General features: G+C 32.1%; 1 protein-coding gene across 4 annotated transcripts in view; it reads right to left on the bottom strand.

Moving 5' to 3' along the window:
- Positions 1 to 394: 394 nt before the first annotated feature.
- Positions 395 to 21,256, bottom strand: part of LOC144840057 (uncharacterized) — a 28,381-nt gene continuing 7,519 nt past the window's right edge. For 3 of the 4 annotated variants that reach the window (XM_078695707.1, XM_078695705.1, XM_078695706.1), the window contains exons 2-18: positions 18,510 to 18,840; positions 18,067 to 18,311; positions 17,363 to 17,620; positions 16,977 to 17,078; positions 16,078 to 16,336; positions 15,154 to 15,503; positions 11,220 to 11,354; positions 10,417 to 10,681; positions 9,995 to 10,129; positions 9,343 to 9,464; positions 8,406 to 8,550; positions 5,530 to 6,204; positions 4,908 to 5,153; positions 4,679 to 4,707; positions 3,954 to 4,032; positions 3,522 to 3,613; positions 395 to 3,194 (exon numbers count right to left, since the gene is read on the bottom strand). In XM_078695707.1, coding sequence (XP_078551833.1) covers positions 3,012 to 3,194; positions 3,522 to 3,613; positions 3,954 to 4,032; positions 4,679 to 4,707; positions 4,908 to 5,153; positions 5,530 to 6,204; positions 8,406 to 8,550; positions 9,343 to 9,464; positions 9,995 to 10,129; positions 10,417 to 10,681; positions 11,220 to 11,354; positions 15,154 to 15,503; positions 16,078 to 16,336; positions 16,977 to 17,078; positions 17,363 to 17,620; positions 18,067 to 18,311; positions 18,510 to 18,837 — 3,648 coding nt within the window. In that variant the 5' untranslated portion in view covers positions 18,838 to 18,840 and the 3' untranslated portion in view covers positions 395 to 3,011. The remainder of the gene's footprint in view (positions 3,195 to 3,521; positions 3,614 to 3,953; positions 4,033 to 4,678; positions 4,708 to 4,907; positions 5,154 to 5,529; positions 6,205 to 8,405; positions 8,551 to 9,342; positions 9,465 to 9,994; positions 10,130 to 10,416; positions 10,682 to 11,219; positions 11,355 to 15,153; positions 15,504 to 16,077; positions 16,337 to 16,976; positions 17,079 to 17,362; positions 17,621 to 18,066; positions 18,312 to 18,509; positions 18,841 to 21,256) is intronic. The other variant, XM_078695709.1, reaches the window with a different exon arrangement.

Consider the following 21,256-nt stretch of genomic DNA (forward strand, 5'->3'; position numbering starts at 1 on the left):
GAACAAACCAATTGTCAAAATGTCTCAATAAGTAGTGAGACATCATCACCACAACTCCACTTTATAGGCCTATTGGGAGAGATACCCCTTTAAATTTAACATTTTAACTCGGGTCATGATGTAGAATAAACAATGATAAGAGTAATTTGACCGTCAGAGAAATGCCCGTAGCCGGGAATTGTCAATAAAACACATTACGTAGTTTTACTATTAGGGCCTACCTTGGAGATGTTTACATGCTACTGTAATATTATGTCTACCATCAAGTGAGTGAGAACGACAGTCACACATTATTTGGGACCGATGGGAAAATAGACAGCAGGACATTTTGTATTGTAGCAATGTATTGTAGAAATGTATGTACAAATACAATTTTAAACACATAATTACAATCTACATTTTGATAAGCAATGCATTTATTACTGTTTTGGCTACAATTTACGTATATACCAATTTATCAAATAATTTTACCCAAACATCAGATCTGTACACTAGTTCTGAAAATGTTTATCATTTATTTCAACACTACCACTAAATCATACAAATAATTAATGTTTATGAGTTGAATGGGAGGATATCTGAATTGAAAGATTGTCCCATTTGAATAGGAACAGGTATTCGATAAATGCAAACATTCACACCTTTACTGTTCTAAACGTTTATACGATAATCCAACATGAATCCTAAACATTTGATACTCAGAGTGGAAGGGGGAGCAGGCCAGAGACAGCCAAAGTTCCTTTGCATACTTTAATTTTTCTTCACAAAATTGGAAGAAATAATGCACGGTACGTGATATATAATGAACTTTAACTAAATACAGTATATATATTTAAGATACAACGAATTTAAACAACATATGCTATTGAAACTACTAATATTAATGGTAAGTACTGTACGTGTAATTATTGTGGAACAAATCTCGATTCTGTTAATTATTTATTAGGGTGCTTTCGATTTGGACTGGACCTATGTAAGGTCGTCGACTGGATCTAATCCACAAAAACTGTGTGGAGGAATTTAGAAAGGAAGCGCATCCAAATGTCTACTTATGCATAACTTAACATGACGTCGATTACTTACTAGTCTAGGTGATCACAAACCAAAAGCTTCCTACATTACTGTATTGTCTTACTGTACTGTAATTTGTTAACGATATTTTTTAACAATAGTTAAAATAATCCGAACATTATACATGACATGAATAGCATATTCTTACATCGGCCTATAAGTTGCAAATGTAACTACCTATTTTATTTATTATAAATACGCTATCACTCATTATTGAGACGATTTTATAGAAAGTTGGCCTATTTTAGCCTATATGAATGGCGTACAGTTTGATACTGAATGAGAAGGACTGCTGGGTAACTTAAATACGAATTAACTTTAATGTTGTCGGATTTTTCTTAAATCCTAATAAACCAATAAAACTATTTATATAGTTGATAAAATAGCTAATATTTCAATGGTGAATTTCAGGGATGGGTGTCTGGTTCAAGGTATTCAACTAATATAGCCCTACAACTACACAACATGTATGACTCAATTCATTCTGTTCTATCATGGGTGACAAATACGAATAATTTTAATTTATATTTCATCAATTTAAAGTTAAATTAAATTATAAAAAGCACATAGAACTTTATTTTGAATAATTAACCTTTTGACATTTAGAAGTTGTTTGATTGTTCTGTATGTGTGTCACCACTATACAGCGTTGGTCAGAGCAGTTTTCTCTGAGCAACATTAGGACAAAGAAAGACTTTGTAAAGAGATTTTTATTTTGGTGAAATGTTGTTGTTTTAAAAGTTGGTCCCCTAATAGAATTGTTCATATTAGATATGATCCCAGTGTAAGTATCTATATAAACATGGACAAATTGATGCTTCCATGTTAATATACATTTCATTACATTCTTCTAATAAACTGTATTTTATTGAATATATCCAGTGATTAACATTGTACATCAGTTAATTTATATATAAATTGAAACTATTTTTATAAAAAATATATATATTTTTTTCATTTAAAAAATAAAATATTTAAAATGTTGTTAAACTATACTGTTACAACACCAAATAATTAAATCACTAACTTTACTTGCTCTATATTTAATTTGCCTGTAAACCAATATTATGTACTTAGGTTAATATTATGACTTCGTTTAAATGTAAGAAATGGTATTCTTACAGTTTGAATTTTCATGCATAATATTGAAGCTAAACACAAAATAAATTGGAAGTACACACTTTTAAAATAGCATTGCTCCTGTCATTGTTGGTTAAAAAAATTAATTTTATGCAAATTAAGGTTCTACATGCTTTCTCTTTTGGGATATATTAAACATTCATTTGTAGACAAATAATCAAATAATTTATCAAACATACATAAGTGGAGAGCAGGTTCTTAAACAAATGTCACCTCAATGATCAGAATGACCTTATCGTTTCAAAGTCTAATTAAGTTAAAATAGGTTTTTTAAAAGTTTTGAATTTGAGAAATATATGGGCTTATTCCTGGTATAAAAAAATGTGAGTTTTATTTTGTTAGTGTTACACTGAGAATGTTTTCATTTATTTCTGCATCAGAAAATACAGATATCAGGTTTGTGCAATATCACTAAATATGTTTGTAAGAGTTATAAAGCACTAATCTAGTTAATCACTTGATAAAATTGATCATAAAACCTTCCTGAAATGCTATATATTTTTTTTTTATGATTTTTTTGTGACCTCATTACATTAACATTATTTTATATAGACAGATCCTGTGATGAACAATTTACTAATTCATAAAAAAATGTTCACTGAGTTTTAAAAGTTTCTAAAATGCTATAATACGGTGAACCTTTTAAACATTTTCAAAGTACTTTACACGGAAAAATCATTTGGTGACCATTACTAATTCGGAAAAAGAGATTGATTTTTACCCAATTTCAAAGAACTGTTACATGAAAATGAGTGTTCATCAGATATGATCATTTGGTCTATACTAATGATCTTTGTTGCCTAATGTTGAGGATTGTCTTCTGGCGTTACACACCAGGTCCATTTGTCCTCATCACGAGCTATGGCCACCCTTACTTCAATTGATGAATCTACTGGATCGTTCTCATCAAATTGATTACCATGCTCGTCAGTAAGTATAAATCGGCTAATTGGGATATTTTTAGCTTTAAAGATCTTATACACCTGCAAAAATAATGTGTTATTTTTAATTAATCATGGACATTTTCCTCAATTAATTCAATAAATAATCAAGTGTATTATCTGCTGACTAAAACTGGTGTCTGCCAATCGTTAAATTTTGTCCAACCCAAAATTGATTAAAAAAAAAGAATGAATTTTTGAATGAAAGACATTATTAGCCACAATGCAGTTAAGATGAGCAGAAGTTTAAATAATTGGTATTTGCGTTGGTTATGGCTGAACTACGCACTTATAATAGCATGTTGAAAATCTTCATTAGTCCCACTCCTGATGCTAAAGTTGGCTTTTCCTGTGAGTCATATAACCTACCTCTTTGCTTATTCCTTCAGCTAAATTTCCATACAGTGTGGTGCTAAGTGCAAATAATACTTCACCAAGCACGTTTATGCATACAATGTGATCTTTAAAAAAAATACCATAAATGTTAAAAACATCATTATTGACTGTCAAAGATGTTATAAGAGTATCACCCAACTCTAATATCACACCTAGACCAACCAGTAATGCTAGTTTGAAGCTTTGCCATGCACCACTAAGTATTATATACACATAACACATGTCATTCAAAACAGAAAGTGTAAAAGGCGTAGTAGAATACCATCAATGCCCTAAATGGTACATATATAAAGCATTTTTTTTTTATAGGTTTTCATTTTTTTAATTCTCATTACATTAATATTTCAAATTTTGCAATTTATTGTTTCTCTTTAAGATAAAGATATATGCACAATATTTTCTTACTTGATGAATTCCTTTTACGTTCAGAGTTGTGGCTTTGGGCAGTTGCCTGTGAAACATACCCGGATGTGCCATTATCAACCTGCAAAACAGTTTTTTTTCCTTTATTTATTCAGGTGGAAATTAAATTACAAAGAAAGGATCCCACATTCATGATTGCTTAGAGGAATCCAATAGTAAACAAAATTCACTTTTGAAGGAAATCCCATTTACAAACATGTCATTTCATTCATTCAACAACAGACTAAATTTACAATTTAGATTTGGTCCTGGGACAAAAAAATGTAAGTGTTTGGGTCAGATCCAGTGTGATTACACTTGCGTTCCAAGGGACGGCTCTGATATTTCATTTACTTTACTTTCACAAGCCATTGTCACAGTTCACTGCATAAGTCAGTCGGTCAGTCTAGGTTTGCATCCAGCCCAGGGCCGGCCTAATTGCAAGTGTAAATTGGGTCAATGTGCAGTTTTCAAAACATATACTAATCAAATTGGTGAAATTAGTTTTAAATTCAATAACATCCTATATGTGCAGATACAGTAGCTATATTTTGTTAGCTACAGTATATGTAAAACTGTATGTGCACTATCATTGGTGCTACTGTTCAACGTAATAAGCTTATCAGGAATTACTGTAGACTTGCCAGAGGTCTCTAGTTATGGAGAGATTTTATGTCAGATTGTATTTATTCTAATTTAAATTATAAAATACTGGATTTATACATTACCCTTGTAGCAACATAAGGTTGTTGGATGTCTGAAAAAAAATATATGTATCAATTAAACAAATTTAAAAAATATGATTAATAACAATCATATAGATTTAATATCTCATGTTGTTGGATTTGGTTAGGTCTGTTAAATATTAGTATTCTAAAAAAAAAAATAATGGTCTAGTTAGTGAAAAAAGAAAAGAATTCATAACATTCTCAATTTAAAATTAGGATTAGTAATTACCTGTTGGTGGTGTTGCACTTTCTCTGTGATTATCTGTCACATTTCCTGTTGGTGTTGAAGCATGAAAAGTGTAAAAGGTATCAGATGTACCGGATGCTCTCTCAGCAGAACCAGGTTCATCTGGGGTGCTACCAAGAGTTGGAAACATCTGCTCAAAAACACTCGACTGACCCGAGGATCTTCGACTTTCTCTTGTTGAGTTTTGGCAGTTTAACGGACCACCTGATGCTGTTGATTTGTCAGCATCTGCAAATTATAGCAAATATAGATATAAAGTTATTATGCCTAATGGAAATAACATAGACAATGTTTAATGATAGTAAAATATGATAAAGAGAGTAATCATTCTGTTTGTATTGTAGTTCACTCTGTAATTTATTTAAGTTCTGAAAACAAATTCTTGTTTACAGTAAAAGTAGACAAACATAAGTTTACTATTAAAGAAAGTTTTATATCAATAGCTTTTTTTTATATTAATTGGTATTTAATCAGTTTCACTTGCCTCTTGATTAAAGTTAGTTCACAAGTTTTGAATTTTTTGTTTAAAAACAAAGGTTTATTTGTCGTTATTGTTATAATATAGTAGTATTAACTTAATTAGAAAGAAAATAGAGCTACTCACAAGCCCCACATTGATTTAATGATCCAAATGTAGAAGATAGGTCTGAGCTACAGTTGGCCAATTTCTGTGGTAAACCAATATCAGGAAATAAACTATCAAAGAGACTTGTATCTGAAGTAGATGACCTATCAGGTGTCATCTGTGAATGTCTTGATACTTGTCCGCCAGCTGCAGTTAATGGATGAAAAGAACTAAAATCATCATCTGGTTGAACTGAAGAGTATGTATTTTCATTAGAAGGATCTGTGCAATCATCAGGTGAACCTGGGCCATAGAGGTCCTCTTCATCTTCCTTGATCTGCATTAGAAGTAGGTTGTTACTCAACTTATCAACGTCTGTCATACTTATGTTTTCCAAGTGTGTTCTCCCTTGAAGCTGTTCATCATGAACACCTGGGCAATCCTCTTGATGGGAATGTTGTGATGATGCCTGGTGTTCTTGGTTGACATTACCATAAGTGAAGGTGGATTGGTCAACACATGATGCTTCTTCCAGGATTTGGTTAATGCTAGAAGTGCCAAAATTTGCCGGTAATACATTTATTTCTTCTCCAAGGGCAGGGAAGCAAGCTGCTGGATTAATATAATGATCATCCTCATCATCAATACCAGGTGGTGTTGCTACTGGTAACAAGCCTGTTTCCATTTCTTCTGTTGACAATCTTGGGAAGGAATCTGAAAAAAAGTATACAAATATAATACTAATAATAAACTACTAAGTAAAACAATAAAGAAAAGAGCTGTAAGTACAGAACTTTAAATGTTAAACCGTCTTTACACATTAGCCTTAATTAGTAGTAATTTGTAAAAGTGCTTTTTTTACATTAGCATGCAACAACATTACACTTTGACTGTCAAACACGGAGATCTTCGTGTTTGGAAACACAACGCTTGACTGTTTTACGAAATTCAGTAGATAGGTTCATTATTGGTTGTTATTATAACATATGTTCACTCTTTACTAAACCTTCTGATACCCATACACATTTTACCCGTTTTTCCAATACTAATGTATACACTGTTAAAAACTGCGACTGGCACATTAGACGTCATTCAATATTTTATACCGGACCTAAACTTTGGGAAAGTCTTTCATATCACTGATAAAGAAACCTTCACTTTTAAGTTTTAAAATTACATATAAGCAATCTCTGATCCAGGCATATGATGAATAAGGTGTTTATTATTATTTTTAATAATGTTAATTTATTGTTATTTTATTTTTTATAAATTATATTTTAATCACAATTATTACTGATAATTGTTATTCTCTAATTATTACTAGGCATTTTGTAGCAAATATCAATACTTCATGTGTTGTTTTTTGTCATGTACCGTAACCTGCAGTCTTGTTAGGGGGTCAAGCTTAAAGTATCATACTTATTTGACCTCCTTTCACACTTCTTTGTTTTTTTTTTTTAAAGTACAAGTATCTCTATATATTTTGTTTAAATTAGTTTGATTACCTTATTGTTTATTACTATGATACCTGTTATCATTGTTTCACATAACTTGTATTATTTTTGAAGTGTGAAAAATTAAATAAAAGAAAAAAGAAAAAAATTACACTACTGTATATTCGGTCTGGACCGTAAATATTTTACTATTTGAAAGTAACTAATCTGGTTACGAAAGACTGTCAAAACGGTACCTGTCGAAACATCAACAAACCCCGTGCATCACAGTAGCGCGTACAGCGATGGCTTGGCGCGTCGTGTAGCGACCGTGCTAGCTAGGCCGCCGAAGCATTACAAAGGTTTTTGTGGATTGCCATGTTTGTTTATTATCTGAATAAAAAATAATGGTGTTATTTTGAATATGAAGTCTTTAATTTTATTATTTATTATTGTATGTATACCCTGTTTGGAAATGGTATGGATATTACTGTATCATCAGTCTAGAGTGTACTATGCTAGGCCTAGTTGCAAAACGATTCCGGATCAACTTTGGGCCTAGTTGACTAGGCCTGGTGTCTTTACTATGTGGATTTTGGCGAAACTTTGATGTAAGATTTATGATTTATAAATTGTAATACATTTTTAGATAGTGATAACTTGTTTTGATGTAGGCCTATCGATGCTGTGTAAGTAACGTTTACTTTGTTTGTTGATCTCACCAGGCAATATTTTTATATTGTGATGTCTTGTCAAATTGTGAATATCTCGACTTTCTTGCGCAAAACTATGAAAAACTCAAAAAGTGGGTTTCTTTATTTTACTATTATGATTTACATATTGCGATTTGAAAATCATTCTTGGTACCATTGTAAAGCTAAAATCTTTATGATTATTTTAGTCTAAATTACATATCAATCAGATCACATACATAGTTTCAATCAGCTTTAATAAAAACTGAACTGAAATTGGCTCAAAACGCTGGCGGTGACAGTTTCTAACTGGAAAAACCTCTGGCAGTCAAAGTGTTAAGCTTTCAATGGATCACATGTCTTCTGTGAAAAGCACACTACAGACTATAACTGTTACCTAGTTATTTGTTGGTGCATAATATGTATATTTCAGGTGTATTTAAGCATTTTAATTTTAAACAGTTTTTAATAAGACATATGTACTTAATAGTCATGGCAAAAAAAAAAACAAGTTATGAGTTGGACGGTGAAAGTATTTCATGAGTTGAAAGATTGACTGCAGTGCCAAGTTAAATAGAGCAGTCAATATTTCAATTAATGATTACTTTTTTAATTATTATTATTCAACGAATACAAAACACTTATTACTTGTTTTATAACACACCTACTGTTCTAAAGCAAACTTCAATTAAGCCATTGTAAAAGGCTAAAGGTCATTAAAAATGCAGGCCGCTAATTTGCAGCAGCATAGAACAGCTATAGACGGTGCACACTACAAGATTGTACTTACTCATGCCAAAAATATCATGTTCAAGGAGGCGACATGCTGTTGCTCTGTCCTGCTGATCTGCTTGTAATCCTGCACACAAAAAGTCCCTAATTGCAGGATGAATATCTCTAGGGATATCTTCAATCGGCGGTGGATGTGTCGCAATCTATTCAAATAATAACATATTAAATATCAATATACTCCAAAAAAGACACCAAATAAATAATGTAATTTTCGAACTTCGTTTGATCTTTAGAAGAACTATTCCACAGACAATTATAACTACTAAGCATAAATATGTAAATGAGACATATAAACAATTAGCCATACAGGGTTTTACAAAGAATATCAAAACAAGACACAAAAGCAAAAATAAACATACAATTTACTATTCTTTTTTAGGCTTTTTTGTTAGCACTTTATAAATTTAATGCACTGTGGGCAAAGATGATCATTTAGTAATAAAAAGGTCCAACTTAGTTTAAGGCTCACTGTGTAAGGCAGTCTAAACAAAAAAGTAGTTCCTGAACTTACTCAAGAGTTGACCCAGATCTGTCTGGAAAAACTTTGTGAATTACATTTACCAGCACAAATATTGTGTAATATATTTTTTATTTCAATTCCTCATTGATTCATTTTTAGATTATTGACCTTACTATCTCTAGAGTCGGCCCAGATCTGTCCACATTGTGAAATATTTTGATTTTTAATTTTATGTAGTTAAGTTCTTCTGGGACCCCAGACATTTTATGTTATGGAGACTCTGTTGCTTGTGGGTCCCAGGACACGATGTCGAAATATATAAATGAAATGATATGAAAGCATTCACACATCCTGGCCCAAATCATGTGTAAAATATTTTTTATTTAAATTCCTATAGATTCATTTTTATATTACTGATTGTAGCTAAGGGTTTGATAGAGATACAAATATTTCTCAAAGCAATTACGATACTCACCACTAGTTGATATGTTAGCAATTTAGAGAACCTTTTTATCCAAGGGGGTAAACCAGCCAAAAGATTGATAAAGGTGCACATGAGGCTCCATATATCGGCCGCTGTGTTGAATCTCTCACAGCCTGAAAAAAATTAAATAACTAAAATGAATGATAAATCCACAATGAAAAAAAATATGAATACAAGAGAGCACATAGAATACAGAGTCCAGTCAGTCTTGTTGAGTTCTTACAAAAGATTCTTATTCATCCTCGAATGAGATTTTTAGTCATTCAATACATCATAACACAAAAGTTTTACTATTATCTTTATGTAAAATATATTATATAATTAATACTAACTAGCACTATTTATAATCTACTCAATTTCATCCTAAACCACACAACAATTTGTTTGAGGGAGGTTTTTGTGCATTTTAGCTATTCAACTATGAAATACGCGTTTGTTAGATAAAAAAAGGTCAATGCGGCAATCTGTAATTCTCAGCCATATTCTCTATCACAATCAGGTTGTATGGAGAGTTTATCATACTCTTGGCTTATTGGATGAATTAAGTATGTACAAGAATTTCCTTGTAAATATGAATAAGTATCTGCAACTGTATCTATAATCCTGCAACTGGCGATTTCAAATGTATGAATAAATAACTTACGAACGACTTCAGGAGCCATGAAGAATTCAGTTCCAGTGGCTTGATTTAGTTGTACAAAACCATTATCATTCAGATTTAGAGCAAGTCCCCAATCAATCATGTATATCTTATTTCCAGCCAAGAGAAGATTCTCAGCTGTTACAAAATACAATAAATAAGAATATAGTAGTGTTCTGCCAGAAAATTATCCAGAAAAAAATGAATGATAAAAATTGGAAGTAAACTTGATAAACACTTGTCTAGTAGTCTTTGAAAATGTGAACATTGGGAAGAACTGTAGTTGTTGTATTGGGGCTATTTTAAGAAACAAAAAATATTTATTAATTGGGTAAACTATTAACTATTTAACATTATTCATTCCAGTAATAATTGTCTAGTATTTACATATACTAGACTAACTAACATATCTATAAAAACCTTACGTTTGATGTCCATGTGGACAATCTTTAAAGAGTGTATGTATTTTAACACATCTAAAATTTGTCTTATCCAATTTACAACATTTGCATCCTGTATAGAGAAGTCATTATTGGCAAGTCTTGAAGGTAATGGTTTAGATGGAAAGAACTCGCTAAGAATGTACATGTAGGCACCATGCTTGACAACACCCCACAGCGGTATAATATTTGGGTGGCTTAGCTTCATCCATATTAGGACCTCGTTTATTTCAAAATTGTCCAAATGCACCTTAAAAAGAGAATAAATATTGGTTAGGATTAAAATAATTCTTGGAATGACAATCCTAATTCCAATGTAAATTACTGAATGAAGAAGAGTGGTATTGGTACTTTTGGTATAGTGATCACTTTTCACGTATTGGGTGCATGTGAAACGTGACCCAAAATGTGCACAGATTTAAAAATGTCAATTTATAGGCTCTCAATTTCACCATTGGTGTTGTAGTTACATACTGTATAATTTGAAAAATAAATTATGTTTTGACACACCAACATAATAATACTAAACTGAATAATACTTATTTCATTGCTATCATCTTCGGATGATTGATAACTAACAGTATACCAATAGGTTCACCTTATTAAGTAGTTTGTTTGGCAAGCAGTTTGCTTTAGCGTTATCATCGTCATTCTGAAGACGATAGCCGTGAAGACAGTATAAATATAATGATGTTGATTTGTAATAATCCAAATGTGATTGTAGTTGAAAAAAAATCACTAGTTTAGCAACATTAATTTGCTTATAATTACAGAACAAATAGACTTACCTTTTTACAAACAAATTCTTGATTGGTAAATTTATCTGCAGCTACATACACCTCACCACTGCTACCACTACCAAGTCTAGTTACTTTAGCAAATTCTTTTCTTGGTCTATATAAGCCGTCAATTGGGGATAAATTCTGAGAAAATAATAGTTAGATTTTGCTATTTTATAAGCTCATTATTCATTGTAATTTATATAAATATAATTAAAATATTTTATGAGATTATAATTACGAGGCTTGGGATTATAAATATACAATTATTTGTGGCAATCAAAAGCTATTAAAAAATTAGTAATATCTTTTATGTAAAAATTATATAATTCAAAAATTCAAAAAATTAAATAAATACAAAACTGTTGAAAAGAAAGTTCAGTAATTATTAAATAGTTAATTTACCTCTTTAATCTTGAACCAAATTTTTCAGGCTAGGCGATTTAAAAAAGGTGACACCCAGGTTTATGTCAAAGGAAGCAGTTATAATACAGACAGAACACACTAAGGTTGGCTTTCGATCATGCATTCACTGATTTACAGCATTGAACAAAATTCTCACAATGAGAATGCACGGCAGGTGATACAAAATCAACCAATAAAAAAATAGCAAGGATAGACATACTGTAGGTGTGTTATAACATATTTTGGGTCACATGATGTTTAATATCTATAATGGTGTAAATCCAGCTTTAAAATGACTAGATACTATGTAAAATGTGTTTATTATTATTTTAAGAAAAAAATGAAAAAAGAAAAAAAAAACATTTATGAAGTACTACAGTAGAATCCATATAATTGATTAAACAAGTTGTACTGTGCATCAGTCTCGTGTTTAAATACATTTTATACAGTATATAATACTATACTATTGAACTCATACGTCATCGAGAATGCAATGCAGTTCATTCATGTTACACAGGGAGTAACCGGAATGTGAAACACGAGGCTAAGATGTTGACTGATTTAGATTGAAGTTCATCCTGTAATGTTGCTGTCTGTAATATAGTTCTACTCCACGTCTAACATTGGAGCACTACCTTTACAGTCGGAGAGCCGCGTTGGGAAATATGACCGTTATCGCTGAATTTTCGACTTCGCATGACGTCATAAATTTTAGAAGCCCTCTCTCGGCACAGAAGCATCAACGTTTCGCGCGAAAACATTAGCATAAAGTATATGTCATTTAATAGCTGTTTAATAAACATTAGTAGGCGAAAAATTAACCATATATGGTAAGATCAGTTCCTTATATGTTTAAGATGTCGCAGGTCACCTAATTTTCTGAATAATTTGTTGGATTTGTTGTCAGCGACAATTTCTTTCCAAAGTTCGTGTGCGTCCGTCAAAACTGAAGTTTTCTAACAGGTGTTTGTTTACAAATTTTCCATTAGTGGGATTTGCATCCCATACAGTGAATTACCAAAAAACCGACGTATATGGATAGAGTAAGTATCAATAGTCTGTTTTACGTTAAAATTGGCTTGAAACCCTATTTAAGCTTCCTATAGCGAACATTTTAAAAAAGGTCCTCATGTCATATATTGTTACGTCTCGCGGCACTAGTTCCGTCGTGTGTGGTGCATGGTGTGTTGATTGTGGTTGTTGTAGGTGAGTATATGCACGACCTGGTGGATCGTTGTCGTATTATATCGGCCTAGGCATAGTAACATGTTCTGTTAATAATTTAAATACTTTAGTTACAATTTAGTATTATTAAAGTATCGTTACAATCCTACTCTATATTGAAGATGCATTGGGAAGTTTTAAAAAGATAATTAAGCAAATCGCAGCCTGAAACAGGTATAGGCCTACCTATTCTATAGTTAAATATTTATTTATAGTAAAATTATTGACAACTGAGGGGTACAATTTATTTATAATATTAATAATTATTACAATAAACAGACATAAGGAAATTTTGTATTTGCTGCTTTTTCATGGTAGGCCTATATCTGAAAATGTTTTCAGGTTGTTGAATAATTATACTGTATAACGATGCAATGTTTTGTTCATATCATAGTGACAATTATTTAAATAGTTTCATTCATTACATTTCAGCTATTCATTTTCATTTTAGGTTTTTTGTTGGTATCAAGACTCGACGATTTTCTGTCTCGTTCTTCAATATGAGGTTGGACGGTGGAAGCTGTAATGGTTTTCTCGATTTCAATATCATTGCTGCAGCTGATAGTTTTTCATTTTATTCGCTAATAATAATATAACATATACATTCATACGCATTCAAGTTTTAGAAGCGTTTCAGATCAGTCAATGATAAGATATAAATTAAGTTGCAATTGATTGATTGATTTACTTTATTAACCAGAGTCACACAGATACATACAATATAAACATATAAAACAATCATAAAATCAGTACAACCGTAAGATGCACGTAAGTTAATATGATATAGGCCTAGCTAGTTTGTTATGTTTGATGAACAAGGTGCTATTTAAATAAAAGCAAGTTTTTATATACAGTAGTAGTATTTACTATTTATATCAGTATTGTTTGAAAGATATTTGTATTAAAAACTGCTTTTTCACATTCTGTATACGTAAACAAAAAATTGGTGTGTGAAATGCAAGTTGTATCTAATAAAGTAATATTTATATACAAGTGTGACATTTACTGCCAGATACTGAAATACTGAGTACCAACCAATCACTGTAAAAATACTCAAGTAAATGATGGACTTATATTTTTATATCTTGGTTTCAGCTGGGCCCATAATTATCTTTTTTAAAAACATGACCATATAAAAATACACGTTTGAGTCTCTGAAACAAACATGCCCGATTTTATAAAACATTCCCCATATATAAATTGAAAATTTTTTTTGTTTTTCCATTTATTGTTTTTTTAACAGTTTTTTATTTGTTCTGGGCCTAGTTTCTCCTTCAGGCTTCTTCAGGCTTCTTCTTGCTTGGTATATGAGCAGAGCTGGGATAGACCTACCACCAGCCTAGACTATAGAATACCCAGCTACTATTATTAACACTCACTAGGGTAGGCCTACCTATCTAATATATAGTATTATATCAGAATTACTCAGCCTAGCTAGGCCTAGAAAATACTATTTTTAGGCCTAGCTAGGCTAGAAATCAAGTAAGTAATTATAGTAGGTAGCCTTTCCTAGCTCAGAAACCAAATAGAACAATAATCGGGGAGCAAATTGAAATCTTAGGCCTATGACGTAATACACCTGCATGAAAACCGTATTGAACACAGACACGATTCGGTCCGGGACGATTCGTACCAGCTTCGTAAAACGTAAACAAAGTTTCAAAATGGCGATTTTTCGATCGAAACAGAACAGAAATGTAGTAGGTTTGGTTTGATTAGTGGGAGTTGCATCCCAAGAAAGCTTAAAATTAGATTTTTATTTTAATAGATAGCTTAATAGTTTATCTTGAAAGGATTTTAAATTCGCTTTGAAACCTTATCTAGAAAATATGAAATTTAATGATTTTTTACCATCATTTAAAAAAAAATGAAAGTAAAAAAGTTTATACATGAAATAATGATATTTCTTGAAACAAAAAATCTGTGGAATTTAGATCACAGTTTTTATCATTATTTACGCTTGTAGTTCAACTATTGAAATACGTTTATTGATTTCATTTAATATCAAAATTATACCATTTTCTAAGTGTACTAAAATAGCAAAAATTCCAACATTTTCCACGAAGCGCGCCCTCACAATGAATGAAATCAGTGATGCGTTACCAACGCGGCTTTCCGACTGTTTATAAATGGGTTGGGCCTGGTTTAAAATCTCATTGAATGTTTGTATTCGTGCAATTGAACAAATAATTTCATGTAGTGAAAGATAAATTTTATATTTATACCACCACCACCACCAAATTATTTGTACCATTGCACTCATATAAACATTGATAATTTGTATAATATACACATCAAGATGAAAAAAACATACTGTGTGCAAAATAACTCCTTCATTTAGTTCTCCATCTGTTGAATCATCATGATTTCCATACTGAATCCATGCCCCTAAGTCTTCTGTGGATCCATGAAAAACTTGAGGTTGTTTAAACCTACTTGCAGCACCACAATGACTCCCATCTGGTGAAGGTGTTACTGCAGTATCCATGGGTTCCGGAGAATTACTGTCTGCATCGGCTTTGAACTTCTTTCTGTTCTGTGCTCCTTGGCTGCTGCTTAGACGAAGTCTCTTTAAATGTATTCGGCATTTCTCAATGCTTTTGAATTTGTTGGGTACTATTCCATATAGCCACTTCAGTATTACCAGGCACTTTTCTTCTCGACCTGAGAAATAATAGAAGACAAGACAATTTTAAAGAGTGACAGAATTTGTTGGTTTGGGTTACACTCCCGATGAACTTGCTAGAATTCTCATACATACTGACTATTCTGTCAGGCAGGAAAACATTATAACATATTCTACTCTATATTTTGTAAATACCTACTGCTTACTTAGCCTTGAACATTATTAGTAGGCAGTGATCGAGTAAATAATCATTCTGTATATTATGTTCATATGTTTTTGAGAAAGAAACTAGAGGGCAAACTAGATAATAAGAAAGTGAGATGTATTGCAAGATGGTATTCTTTCTGTATGAATGTATCTGTCTATCTGTGAAATTTTTTCTTGGAAAAATTATCTTGCACACTGTATTAAACTAATTGCTAGGCATGGGCATATTGGTGAGTGACTATAAAGCAGAAAGTGCCACGTTTAACAGCATATTGGTAAGGAAGGTGTCTTGGGTTGGACGTGTATTACTACAGTATTGATTGTATTGATTTTATCGGAGTTGTATTATACTGTTATGGCTTGAGCCCATGTATTTTAGTAGTGTGCTAAATAATCATTTCTTACTTATGGATTCCATGTATTCTAAAAAGAATGGAAAAATTGCTCCATCTTGTTTTACACAACTTGAGACTAGTTGGTTGAAGCTGTCAAGATACTGATGGCAATTTTCACAATGCAAATGCCCCAGACGGCATTGTTGAAGGTGTCTTAGATAGAAATCACCATTTCTTGAATACACAGTATGACAGATTGCTAAGCCATTCTTTTGATCCTGTATATTCATACAGGCTTCTTGTAGACTCCGTTGGATGTCATTGCAGACCTGTAAATATTAAAAATAGAACCTTTAATACATGGTATTACATATTTGGTTTAATCTATGTATTTTTTCATATTTTACACATTTATTTCCTTTTAAATGTAATGTAATAAATGAAACAATGCATGAAACAGGTCCCATTCCCTACATTTTTTAGATCTAAACTACATTGAATGTAAAAATAAATACTATAATATATGGTCCTATTGCGATAACTTTTTAAATCTTAAACGGTTGAAAATGTGAAAAAAAAAAGTTGATTCTAATAATTTAAGTGGCCCGCTATAAATCACAACAAGCGCGCGGATTGATATTTTAATTTTCTTCTGTGAAGCACTCAATATTGATTGATCGTCGTGAGAGAAAAATCGTGTATGGAAGTAGAAAATATGGAATAACATTAACTTTTCAGAATATGTTGATATAAAGTTTGCAGTAGTGCAGTATTTATCTAGTTATCATCGATCTTTATCGTCCTAGTATAAATGGGCTTTTACAAAAGAGGTATGGCTAATCAATGAAAGTGTGTATCTTGTTAATTAGGCAAGCAAAATCAAACATTGGTGGACAACCAAATTCCAAAATTTGACAGATTGAGGAAAATTCTTGGTTGATTCACTTTTATTCCTATTATACTACTAACCAGCTGTTCCATCTCATTTCCGTCTTCACTTTTTCCTTTGCCATCCAATTCATCTTCTTTCTTCATCTCTGCGGTGCGACCTGATGTATCAACGCAACCACTCTAAATTTACAAATGTGTTATTCATTATTCATCACACAAATATTCATTAACAGAATCAGAAATTCATTGTACCTGAAAAAAAGAAACACATATACAAACAAATAAATAATCTAAACAAATACAGTACTGTAGTTGAATATGAGGTGAACACGTTTACATTATGCACCTTTCCAATTGTTGCCATTTTATTTATAACAAATTTTTTTTTTAAAGTCACTTCTTTTTAGACTTGTGCTATATCTGGTGGTTGCATCAAAGCCAATATTACATCTCATCATACAAACCTGTTTTGGTTGAACAGTTCTGCTTTCAATCTGTGTTTCTTCTTTGGCATTATGTGTTGCTTCAACTGGCTTTTTAACAGATGCTTCCTCTTCTGCATTCTTCTTTTTCTCCGCCTCTTCGTCCTCTTCCTCCTCTGCTTTGTCTTGAGCTTTTTTCTTTCCATCATCATTATTCTTTTCATCTCCTCCTCCTCGTCCATCACCCGAACCACCAGAACTGGGTAAACTCAGATCGCAAGAATCACCACCTCCGCCACTCTAAATTGGCAAGTTTGAGTATTTATTAAATAAAAAAACTGATGCAATGGTAATAATAATATAACATGAAAAACATTCTCACATTAGGAGCATTGAAAACCTTAATCATTGTTTGCCAGAAAGAGAATGCTAAACCTCAAATCTGGTATCCAACTTGTTAAGGTTAATGAACTTCAGCCAATCAGCACTCTCAAATTGGCCATGTGTATAAATGAGGAGAAACTATTTCAGCAAACACATATTGTTACATAACATTTTTCAAAATTATAATATTGTAGATCATTATTGAAGACATACTTGTCAGTTCACCATAGTCCCTTGTAGTAATTAAATCTAGTTATATTCTTGTTTGCTTATAAGCAGAGTAAAAGACTGATCATGATAAAGATAGTAAAAATATAAAAGAAATTTGTATATACAGTATGTGGGTAAATATCCATACTAACCTGTTGATGTTTATGCGTTGAACTTTTGTTCTGGCAACTTTCCCCTTCTTTCCTATCAGAGTCATGATTTCCGACATGTGTTTTTCCACATGATGTACCACTTGCAATACCCTCAATGAAGTCACCGCTGTGTGGTTGATATGGACTTACTGTCAGGCTTGTGCTCATACCCGATAGGTATAAAATTCCTCCTGAAGGATCAATGAATGCTTTTCTAACATCATTGCGACTTGTCACTAAATCTGCTGTAAAAGAAAATAGATTTTGGTGATAAAAAATATAACAATATATATTTTGTTTGATCAACACGAAACAGTTCATGAAAAAAAGAAAGGAATTGACATTTAGTCACACTAAAAATGGTATAATATTGTGTATTTGAATCCTAACAGTCTTAAATCTTATATTTTTGTTATAATACAATGAATAAGTTTTGAATTTACATAAATCAGCATCATTTTCTGCCAATACTTGTTTAATTTCTTCTGCCCCTCTTAATTCGCCTGCTGGTTCTGGAAATTCAGAACTATCTTCACTGGTTTGAAGATAATTATAATAAGTATTATAATTATACAGATTTTTAAGTTCAGATGTGTTTTTTACAGGCTCCTTCAAAAGATTTTCCTTGAATGGTTTAGCACTTGATTGCTTTACATAGTTGTTCCCTTCATGTAGCTTTTTTTTGTCGTGGAGTTTACTCTTATATTTACGATTAGTTACTGCCTTCACCACCTCATTATCATCAGGATCAGTAAATAACGAGCCTGTCATTGTCTGTAAAATAAAAGACAATCAGTAAAAAATTAAATTTTCAACCGACTGAAATTAGATCAAGCCACCAACAGTGTTTTGGTAGTCTATAGCCATGTTTCCGCAGCCATAAAAAAAATTGATTGGTTAATGTTTTAACCAACCAGATAATTAATAAAAAAAATCAAGTATGTATGATCAATCATTAGTGTAACACCAAGTGCTTAATTCCTACAAGGCAAAAACTTGTCCTTCAGTCAGGTCAAATGTTAAAAATTATCGCACTTATATATATTGTTTGTATCATATCATATCTATGGGGAGAGCATGGGCTATTTAGATAGATGATTATCCAGGTAAGCGAGGCATTTCAAACAGTTTAGAGACCATGAAAACATAGATAATATTGTGAACAGTTTAAAACTACTTAATAAACGCCTCCAAACATCTTTTCGAATAAACGCCTCAAGGCATTCATTTACTTCCTCATATAAACGCCTCGCCACATGCATATACACTCGGGTTGTAGGCTGGTTTCCCCTTGACATAACGTCCCCCCAACCGTAGCCCACTTAGGACCCCCCACATCATTATATTTTATCAATATTCAAACAAATTTAAATATGCTTTTGAAAAGTACAGTACAGTAAGACATTACACAACTCAAAGACTATAATATTATATTTTTTAAATACTGTTTCTATAAAACTTTTCATTTAACACTATTAACTTTAAATATTTTTCTTTCTCAATAAATACTATATTTATAGTTTTTACCTATCTCTATTTTGTTTATGTTCACCTTGAGTTTGCATATCATTTTGTCTTTGCTATTGTGTTAGGCTATGGGGCATGGCCTTCTATCGTTTCATTTCGTGATCTCCTATCGGGGGGGGGGGGGGGGGGGGGGAGAATAAAATTGCTATGACAATTATAACAAAAATATAGATAACCTTAAACTGGCCGATCCCGCTTGTAAATTTTACGCGTCAACGAAATATGTTTGTTTTTATATGTATTTTATTGCGATATAGAAGATTTTTGTAGGTCAGTACAGGTCGCACAATTGACCAATCAAAAAATTTGTCTTTTAACTCATGGAGCTGTGCAACAGAAACTGTCCAATCAGATTCCCTTACACAGCGGGATACGGCTACTAGACGATCGTAAACAAACATGTGTTGTTCTTCTGGAGCTGAGCAGGAAGATGTCATCTTCTGATGATAAAAAACGTTGTTATTGTCACAATACATCTAATTCTGGGACAATATTAACATTCACAGAAACCAAATGGAAAACTTTTTTAATGTGTACAAAAATTTGGTGCAATCTAAGCGGCAATCAAAAGGAGTTTTGTAGCCGCAAATCCTTGACCTTGTGATGATATTGAGAGCTTACCAATAGTATAGTTACCAATTCCTGGCGACGCTGGATGTCATAAAAAGATGCTATCAATATTTTACTGATCGTAGCAAACAAAGGCGAGTAAGAAAATATGAAATAGACAATGTTAATTCATCCAACAATGAAGAGGGTACATTTTTTTCCTTAATTTTTTAGGCCTAGTATTTGTTTTAGTGATAGGCCTAGCTAGGCCCCTAGGCCTAGTTCATATCTGCCTTGCTCGCCAAAATACTAAAAAAAGCCTGGCAGGTAGGCCTAGGTAGGTTGGCGGTGGGTAGTCTGCAGAGTTTATTTTTTTAATATATATTAAGCCTACGTAGGCTAGGCCTGGTATATAATTGTTTTAAATATCTGGGCCAACATAAAATGAACCCATAATTACAATATGAATTAGGCCTAGCTTGGGGTGGCCCCAGTATTATTGTGTAGTGGATCTAGTTTGATGGTACCTCCATCTTGGGAAAAAACATTTGCATTTTATTCAATGTGGTAATGCATGCAAACCTTGGCAAGTAGCCTCAAGCAAGGACAGAATGGACCAACCTGATGCTTTATGTTGTTATTTGAGACATTATTTGAATTCTTGTACTGCAATATTAAATAGTGTATAGATGATACTGAACTGATTATATTATTATATTTATTACACAAACATTTAGAATCATAAATATTAATTAGTATTCTTATTTTTTTACAGAAGAATTTCAAGGATTAGAATCAACAGAAGAGTCAACAGCAGAACCTGTTACTAAACGAAGGAGAATTCTGCGATCACATGTAGCAATTACACAAACAGTATAAAAAATGCTGAACGAAGTCATTAAAATATCAAAAGCCGAACAGCAAATTCCAAAACAGTGGAAAACATTTTTATCTGATAGCTACAACAAGGAATAGCTAATCAAGTTCTTCTTTCACATATGGAGCATGTGTGAAGCAGATCACCTCAAGAGAATAAATGTATTCATAACTCATGGTACATTATGCCATTCTATTTCAGAATCAAATGGAAAAGTTCTAATCAAGAAGAGGCAGA

Source organism: Antedon bifida, chromosome 4, assembly GCF_963402885.1.
Source record: "Antedon bifida chromosome 4, ecAntBifi1.1, whole genome shotgun sequence".
In the NCBI taxonomy this organism is placed as follows: domain Eukaryota; kingdom Metazoa; phylum Echinodermata; class Crinoidea; order Comatulida; family Antedonidae; genus Antedon; species Antedon bifida.